Source organism: Physella acuta, unplaced genomic scaffold (genome assembly GCF_028476545.2).
Source record: "Physella acuta isolate Inbredline_101_S28 unplaced genomic scaffold, ASM2847654v3 ptg001581l, whole genome shotgun sequence".
NCBI lineage: Eukaryota > Metazoa > Mollusca > Gastropoda > Physidae > Physella > Physella acuta.
The window spans coordinates 106,853-116,316 of NW_026733095.1; the positions used below are offsets into that span (position 1 = coordinate 106,853).

The 9,464-nt window shown below is 39.7% G+C and overlaps 1 protein-coding gene across 1 annotated transcript; it reads left to right on the forward strand.

Annotated features, from left to right (window-relative positions):
- The first annotated feature begins 1,263 nt into the window (after positions 1-1,263).
- LOC131928983 (betaine--homocysteine S-methyltransferase 1-like) lies at positions 1,264-8,199 on the forward strand. The gene is made up of 8 exons (XM_059285166.1): positions 1,264-1,393; positions 3,553-3,746; positions 4,294-4,488; positions 5,098-5,209; positions 5,575-5,753; positions 6,600-6,681; positions 6,771-6,919; positions 8,033-8,199. The coding sequence occupies exons 1-8, from the start codon at positions 1,372-1,374 to the stop codon at positions 8,156-8,158; spliced, it is 1,059 nt and encodes a 352-aa protein (XP_059141149.1). The 5' UTR covers positions 1,264-1,371; the 3' UTR covers positions 8,159-8,199.
- The last annotated feature ends 1,265 nt before the right edge of the window (positions 8,200-9,464 follow it).

Here is a 9,464-nt window from a genome sequence, read left to right on the forward strand (position 1 = left end):
GACTAAACCCAGGCCATCGTGCTACCACGTGGTCTGGATAAAACAAACATTGAAACTTCTCAAAGTCAAGACTAAATAGATCTAGTACGTAGTCACTTTGTATACAAAATAAGCAAACAAAAATATGGAAAACATAATAAAACACTATAAAAATAACCCTACGTTACCATACACCATATAAAGGTGTCACAGAAACTCTTTAACACACAGGCCCCGACATTCCAGCAGAACGTCCCTCCCTGTCGACACCCCACATTCACGAACAAAGAACCCAATACTACGAACAAAGAAACCAAAGCTACGCACAAGAAAATAGTCCCTAATACAACAATAACTTACATTCAGGACATAAAGCAAAGTGGAGCAACAATTCAAAACAAAGTTTGCATAAATAATAACATTAAAATATAAACAAGACACAATAACCAGGCTACAAACCATTGTAAAAATCGAAATCATATCAGCGCCATAATAGCGGACTACTTAACTAAAAACCACAACAATCCTCAAAGGAACATAAAAAGCGACATTCGCCTTCTTAGTTACAAATAATTATAATAACAGATAAACACACTCCAGCCGCTCACATTTATAAACAGCTTTTGTCGCTATCTGAAAGACGTTTATCTGCCCCTTTAAAGCAGCTGTCTGTGACCATATTTTGCAGACGACAGCAAGTCCTTAATCTTGTTACTTCCACTTACTTTCACCGGCTCAACGATTGTAAACATTCTCATGAACTTCAGCTCACCAGACTGTTAGTGTGATAGCGTCTAACTAGTTATCTCCCCTTCTGTATTGAATATAATAATATATCGAGTGTTTGAATTTTTAAAATCTCCTTTAGTTTCGAAACCGTTTAATTAATTTTAAATGACCAATGAAACATCTAATTAAATTTAAAAAAAAATAGACTTGTATTGTCATCGAAGTGGAACTTATCTGGAAAGTTTGAACGAAATGGCTATATTAGAAGTGGTTCAAAATTGAGTTACAAAATTTGCCATAAACCCACAAACAAACAAACAGACATTGCGAACTAAATAAAAGCTTGTAAAGAGGATTTGTTGCTGCTAGTTTGTGTCGATGTGCCTTCTATTTAATTTTTGGATGTTGAAGCAGTTTAAAATCTACCTTGAAATTTAAAAAAATATAAACCTATAAGCAGGTCTCCCCGCCAACTGACACAGCTAACTGACCCGCCCGTGGGTGGGGTGAAGTAGAGTGTCCTCTGTCGGTTACACCCCTGATTCTATTGTAATCGCCATGTGCTCTACTTTCAATGCTGCCTGACTCAATTATACGAGACTGAAAAAAATTATGACTCAGCACAACAGAACTTGAATTCTCAGCCACAGCCTCATTGTCTCCATGTTCAAGATGGCGCAGTCAGGTACGTCCGTTATTCTTTACCTCGTTGACAAAATTGTTTTGAAAAATAGTTTTATATGTAACTGTTAAATTAAAAGCACAAATGAAAACATATACGGTTCTTACTCTAGGAAATATATATTTTTAATATTGTTGTTGCAAATAGAGCGAGGTAGTTCTTAATAGTAGGCCTATAATGATGAAATTCATTTAATACACAAGACATCTTTTTAAAAAAGCTTTTTTTTTTTTTACATTTTAAAAATGTAACCTGCTCGACAAAATTCTTATCTCCATTCACTGGCTAAATAACGGCCCATGATAGCGGTGAACGACAGTTGGTTTTAGAAATAAAATTATAGGCTTATGAGTATTCTTTCTAAAATATGGCTTATAAAAACCCGCATGCTATACATAACACATACGCCACACAGCTAATCAGTTGTGAGTTGAAGACATCCCCCACACACCTGTAACAGCTGTGTTAGCAGAATGTTTGGCATATATCATGTGTTGTGGCTACATGCATAACACACTTACAAACGTGTAACAAGAAAGTAAGCGACACTTGTGTAACGTTCTGCATAGCGCGTGTGTTGTGAACATATGCATAAGAAAACAAGCGACAACCACCAACTTCTTATTAAGACCACTATTATGGGTCCAGCAGGACAACTCAGAGGAGTCTGAGAATAATCATGTTACGGTTTGTATTATTATTGATTGGCCTGGTGACACGGGCAGCAACACACCCACAAACACCTTATTTATCATAGAAAACCATATCTCCCAACCACCCCCAAAAACTACACTGAATGGCGATATGAGTACAGCCTTACCATGCTACGTTTCTATGAACAAAAGCTTTAACTATCAATATATTTGTTACGGCAAAACACAAAGTGTGGCCAAAGCACGAACCACCATATATTTAATGTATGTATTCGCAAGATTAATATTGGTCAATACTTGAAAATTTCAATATATTATCTACGGAAACTTGAGTAGATTAAAGCAGTGTTTCACACATTTCCAACGACGTTGGGAATTTAGCGTTAGAACATTGGTAGAGGTTTTAGGTCTTCGCTAGAGTTCGCTACATTATGGGGTATGACGTGCAGAAAAAGACGAGTTTCTGTGTCCGAATCTATTTCTATAATGAAAACCATAGACAGTCATTAATTGATACTTTCTGGTACTTCAAAATACCCTGTTAAGAGATGCTATGGCTCCACCCTACACCGGGAGAAAATGGGTGCACAATAAATCCCCCCCCCCCCAAGACGCGTTAGACGAATACATCATGGACTGCCCTTGTATCTCGATCCCTCTCTCAACCTTTGTTGGTACAGTCTAAAAAAACTGCTAAACTTTTCTTTTGGAAACAAGACTTGGTAATCCAATTGCCTTAGGGGTTCCACACCAGGTTGATTTCGGAATTTTCTCTCCTAGATGGGTTGCTGTTCTAAAGAGGCTAAGGATCCTCATCTTTAACCAGATTTGAGCTCAATTTCAATTTGGCGTCATGTGTCAGTTTTTAGCGCAATTTCCATTCTGAAGAATTGCGTTTATTAACCCGTCATTTCTGGATGTATGAATGTATGGGTGTGTGTTCGCAGCTTTAAGTCGTATCTCCTCCTCAACGAAGCAATATCGAGGACTAGTTCCAAAAGCAAATTTGTTAAGCAAGTTACGAGGATGATAGTGGGCCAAAAAAATTCCGGAATTCCTTCCTGAATTTCACGGAAAAGCAAAAAAACCTCGAAAAAATGCAGTTTTTGGCCCATATCTCGGCAACTAGACCACTTAGCGACTTGAAACATTTACAAATCGATTCCTGCTCTAATTTAAAACAATATTGCAGAAAAAGTTTTCAAAAATATCCTTTCGTTCGGTCACAAAATTAAAAATTACATAAACACCTACAAACCGATCGTTCTCCTAGCTTGAATGCACCCCAGCATTATACGTCAGAGCTATTTTTAGATAACATAAGGAAATTGTGCATAAATGTCACTAGACTTTTTAATTAACTTGTTTTTTTTAGCAATGACATTTCATATTCTGATTGTTTTTTCGATGAAAAATCAGGTTTTAAGGAAACAATATTACATAAATGACATAGTATTTTTATTTACCACGTGCATCTACTTGTAAAAAAACCTTTCTAAAATCAAACAGGATCATTATTAGAGCGCTTGGCAAATGGCGGGAGTCTGGTGGTCGCGGAAGGATACATTTTTGAATTTGAAAGACGGGGCTATTTGCAGGCGGGTGCATTTGTACCAGAAGTGGTCATCGAACGTCCAGATTTGGTCAAAATAATGCACGAGGAGTTTGTAAATGCCGGAAGTGAAGTCGTACTAGCATTTACGGTAAGTTACAAGTTCACTTCTCTAAGTTGTTAGTAATAAATCAGTCAGCAGTTCTAAGCCTTTTTTCATTTATCATACCCTAGTTCGAAGTTAAGAAACAGTGGAGACAATGAGTACACATTCTCCGATTAGAATTTTGCAATTTCGTATTTAAAAGTGATTTTTAAATACTCTTTTGTTGAACACTACCTACCACTATAATATTAATGGTACTAAGTAGTTTACTATCACTGACCACTGTGTATTAACGGTACTAAGTGGTTGACCATCACTGACCACTATAAAATAATTCTCCCTTACTGTTGTCCATCACTGACCACTGTATACGAATGGTACTAAATGATTGACCATCACTGACCACTAGTACTACCACCACCGTGAGAAAAACAAAAAATTAAGAACGAAGAAGAAGACTGACCGCTGTATGTTAATGGTACTCAACTGTTGACCATCACCGACCACTATAAAATAATTCTCCTTTACTGTTGACCACCACTGACCACTGTATACGAATGGTACTAAATGATTGACCATCACTGACCACTAGTACTACGGCCACCGTGAGAAACTCCGTCTTGTGGGGAGGGAAGATGAGCTGGAGACGATGAACAGACGAGCTCTGTCGATAGCTCGTGAGGTGGCGAGGTCAACGGGGACGTTGTTTGCCGGCAACATCTGCAACTCCACCATCTACAAGAGAGATGACGACAGCTCCAAGAAAGCCACCGAAGGCATGTTTAAGGTAAGGGATCTTTAAGAGGGAAGAATTATTTGAACACAATTGCCAATTGTATTAGGCACAAAACTGTAAGATGTATTTGTTTTCTTTATCATAATGCGTATGTTTTTTCTCCAAATTAACTTCATTAATTATTACACTGCAGTAAGCCTATACAATGAATTTAAAGCCTCTAAATGTAAAAACTGTTTTAGCGGAGTAGATAGCCTACGCGGATTCGATTCTAATTACTCTAACACTACCAGAGGCGTAGCGACCCTTCCCGGCGCCCGGGGGCAAACTTTTCGATTTGCACCCCCTCCCCCCAAGATTTCGATTTGCACCCACCCCCCTCAAACTTTCGATTTGCAGCCCCCTCAACCTTTCAATTTATTTTTCCAACCCATTTTGGCGCCCCCTAAGGTCGGCGCCCGGGGACATATGTCCCCCCCCCCTCGCTACACTACTGAACACTACAACCCTATCCAAGCCTAACATGGGCTCAATTCTCAGATTCAACGTCTTTTATATAGCTGTCGAAAGTACACAGTTTATGCTTCTAAAATACCTGCAAGTACTTGAAATAGACATAGTTTATTTGTGTTTTCGACTATAAAACATCTTTTACAACAGGAACAAATTGAGTGGGCGGTTGAGGAAGGCGTCGACTACATCGTTGGAGAAACTTTTGGTGAGCTTGGCGAGGCTATGCTTGCACTTGAGTCCATCAAAAAGTACGGAAAAGGTGGGTTGTATTGAACTATTAAAACAAACTAGCTTTACGGATTTCGTGGGTTTTATTGGGCTATTTAAAAATACTAGCTTTAGTCCATCAAATAGTACGGAACACGTGGGTTTTATTGAGCTATTTAAACATGATTGCAACACAATTAATAAAAAAGTCAGGAAAATGTGGAGCTATCTAAATATGTTCTTACCAAACTAGGACAAATTGGAAAAATTGGGAAAAAAAATACTGTCTTATTTTTCTTTCAATTTTGCTGTTCAAAACACAAATGGCCCATCAGCGGTATACATATAAAGAAATAAACGAGTTAAAGATGTCTTTACTGAGTAACTGATGTAGATACGTATGCTCCTGAAACCCAGGTGTGCCAGCAGTCATCACACTAGCATCTGCAGGACACGACTACACATTTGATGACGTCCCATTTGATGACGCATGCCGGCAGCTGGAGGAGGCAGGTGCTGCTGTGGTTGGCCTTAACTGTGGCCGAGGTCCGGGCTCTATCCTTGGTCTGATGAAGAAAATCAGGGCCGCCTGTAAGGTGGGTTTTTGTTTGCCATAGCAGTCAGTGGCGTAGGGTGGCGAAAGATGTGTGAGTGTGTGTTACAACATCAAGATTTGATCTTTCTTCATCTTTTCTTCTTTTTCTTCGTCGTTCTTAATTATTAGTGTTGAAGGGGATCGAGATTTATCTGCCAGTGGGTTTGAACTCGAGACTTTGTTCGAATTTATCAACCATGCTCTTTTTGCCGACTCGACCACGCCTCCAACACAATTAAGCGGTACGTGTCAACTGGTTATGCGCCATTGAGGCCATTGACTCCGATTTCAGCCTGCTTTTCTTTTTGGATTTCCTTCCATAGCCTTTGTCCAACCAAGAACAAACTACAAGGCAGCAGTTGTTTAATTTTGGAGTTGTCTCTCCTAGAAGAGTGGCTGTCCCCAGCTAACGAGCCTCATCTGCCCGAGGGTTCGAACTCGAGACTTTTCGGTTTAGCAACCATGAGCTTTACCGACTCGACCACGCCGACCCCCATCTTTCTTCAAATTATGCTGTTACATTTGGTTTCTGCCTACAGGGTATGAAATACTCTTCTCAATCACCAATGCCATACTCTACTCAGAACTTTAGGGTTCGTCAGTGGCATCGCAAGGTCAGCGGCCACTCAAAGTACTAGCTTTCGGGTGTCACACCTTTCTTTTATGTATGGTGCTATATCATGCTTAATAATATATTTAGCGGTATTCGCTTTTAAATGGGCAGCGTTTCGTCTATCATCCTTTGTTGGACAACTCCATTCTAAGCCAACGATGTAAACATCTACTATGTAAACATTCTGTATTACGCTATCAAAACATTATTATTAATTTGCTTTTTCTGCTTCAGGGACCTATAGCGTGTCTACCTGTACCGTACAGAACCTCTGAGAAGTTCCCCACCATGCAGTCTCTTCAAGACCCGGACACAGGTGAGTAGTGTGACCACTGACACACGCAGGTATTGTAGTGGGTGCCAGGATTGTGTTGTCTATGAATATCTTCATTCAACCTTCCCCAGGTAAACAGTCGTTCCCGTATGACTTACCTGGCCATACGTGCACGAGAAGTGAGATAGAAAACTTCGCCAAGTCGTGTAAGGAGCTGGGAGTCAACTATGTTGGTCTGTGTTGTGGTAATTGTTCACATTACACCAGGATTGTGGCAGAGGTATGTTGGTCTGTGTTGTAGTAGAGGTATGTTGGTCTGTGTTGTGGTAGAGGTATGTTGGTCTGTGTTGTGGTAGAGGTATATTGGTCTGTGTTGTGATCGAGGTATGTTGGTCTGTGTTGTAGTAGAGGTATGTTGGTCTGTGTTGTGGTAGAGGTATGTTGGTCTGTGTTGTGGTAGAGGTATGTTGGTCTGTGTTGTGGTAGAGGTATGTTGGTCTGTGTTGTGGTAGAGGTATGTTGGGCTGTGTTGTGGTAGAGGTATGTTGGGCTGTGTTGTGGTAGAGGTATGTTGGTCTGTGTTGTGGTAGAGGTATGTTGGTCTGTGTTGTGGTAGAGGTATGTTGGTCTGTGTTGTGGTAGAGGTATGTTGGTCTGTGTTGTGGTAGAGGTATGTTGGTCTGTGTTGTGGTAGAGGTATGTTGGTCTGTGTTGTGGTAGAGGTATGTTGGTCTGTGTTGTGGTAGAGGTATGTTGGTCTGTGTTGTGGTAGAGGTATGTTTTTCTTTGTTGTGGTAGAGGTATGTTGGTCTGTGTTGTGGTAGAGGTATGTTGGTCTGTGTTGTGGTAAAGGTATGTTGGTCTGTGTTGTGGTAGAGGTATGTTTTTCTTTGTTGTGGTAGAGGTATGTTGGTCTGTGTTGTGGTAGAGGTATGTTGGTCTGTGTTGTGGTAGAGGTATGTTTTTCTTTGTTGTGGTAGAGGTATGTTGGTCTGTGTTGTGGTAGAGGTATGTTGGTCTGTGTTGTGGTAGAGGTATGTTGGTCTGTGTTGTGGTAGAGGTATGTTGGTCTGTGTTGTGGTAGAGGTATGTTAGTCTGTGTTGTGGTAGAGGTTGGCTTGTGCTGCGGCCATTGATCACATTACACCAGGATTGTGGCAGAGGTTTGTCAGTCGCTTCAAGGCTCACTTTCTTTGCGGGGCTACCTTTTGTAAAGGATCTAAAATAATCAGTAAACACATTTTGCATTTGTAAGCTAAACTTTTCAGACGGGAGCTAAAAAGCCACTTTATATATACACACAGAAAACCTAATTATAATAATAGACCTACACCTTTGGTGAAATAGAAAAATAAAGTCATTATTTTGACCTTTTGACCTCTGTCTTGACCAGGTCTATGGACGCAAGCCACCAGCCAGTCGTTTCTCTCCTGACATGTCGAAACATTTCATGTACGGGGACAAATCCAAGTTTGACCAGTACCACACTGAAGAGATGGTCAATTTTTACAAAGTCTGACAGTCAGATAGCTATTGAAAATATAGTATGATTGTTAAGTCTGCACAAGTTTTCATATGCTTCTGGCGGATGCTCTTTGTAGTCAGATAATCTAGTATTGAAATATTGAGTTCAAATTATTAAATGATGTATTTTAAAACGTATCTAAATTCATGTGTTATTGAGATTATTAAAAACATTATCTAATACATAAAACAGATCATGAAGTGAACATTTCGATTATTTTTGAAGCAACAAACCCTGTTGGATAAAGTGTTTGTGTATGTTAAAACATTAGAAATTTGTTATAAATTAAATACGCATTTAGCTTATGTTAAATTGAAAGTTAGGGGTATTTTAATTTGAACGGGAGTTAGATTTAACAGGACAGTCCATTATTGGCATCATATTCTTGGAAGGGATGAGGTCAATTTTCTGACGATGTGTGACGAGCAGAAATGGACGGAGAGCGTTTTGAAGATTGACAATAACAGCCTGTTAATTACTCCCTGTCGTTCTACCCTATCCTATTAATTAAGTCCCAAGGTCAATCAACCCCAAATAGTTGCAGTCGTTTAGAGAGAGATCCGGGTGGGGATAGCTCAAGGATATGTTAGGAATAGGTTAGATATAGGTTTAGATATAGTATATAAAGAAGAATAAATCCGTGTTACTTCCAGACTTGAAATTTTCGGGGGGGGGGGGGGGGGGGGGGGGGGGCGGACAACAATTTTCGGGGGGCGGACATTGTCATAAGTATATATTTTCTATATAAATTCCATTTTGTTCGGGGGGGGGGGGCGGTAGACTTTCTTCGGGGGGGGGGAAGGGGGCGTTTTCCCCCCCCCCCCCCCGAAGAGATGCCTGGACGAAACTCTGGAATAGATGTTGAATTAGGTGCAAATGTGTTGGTGTAGGTGTATATGTTGATGTTTGTGGTTGAGTGAGGTTGTGGTGAGAAATGGTTTATGCGTATGCTTATGTTTTTGTGTGTGTTTTTATTTATGTTTTGAAAATGTATTAAGGTTTAGGGTTTTTGTTTGTGTTTATGTTTGAGTTTGTGTTTTTTTTAAATGTTATTTTTTTAAGCGTAGAATTGCGGGGAGAGAAGAGGGTTTACGTAATTGTTTAATTGTTTGTGGTTGTGGTGAGTGTTAGGGTTATGTTTATGTTTGTGTTTATGTGCTTGTTATTTTTTTAGTCGTAGAAGTGCGAGCAGGAGTGAAAGTTTAGGTCCAGGTCTATGTTCGTTTATGATTGCGGTTGTGGTTGGTTGTGGTTATGGTTTAGTTTAAAGTTAGGATTAGGGTTATACATTTTCTATATT

Bases quoted from the DNA above. Each gene is read 5' to 3' on its own strand.
- LOC131928983 (XM_059285166.1), top strand. From the start codon at position 1,372: ATGTTCAAGATGGCGCAGTCAG. The intron at 1,394-3,552 runs GTACGTCCGTTA...AAAATCAAACAG, and splicing joins GTTCAAGATGGCGCAGTCAG to GATCATTATTAGAGCGCTTG. The intron at 3,747-4,293 runs GTAAGTTACAAG...ACTGACCACTAG, and splicing joins AAGTCGTACTAGCATTTACG to TACTACGGCCACCGTGAGAA.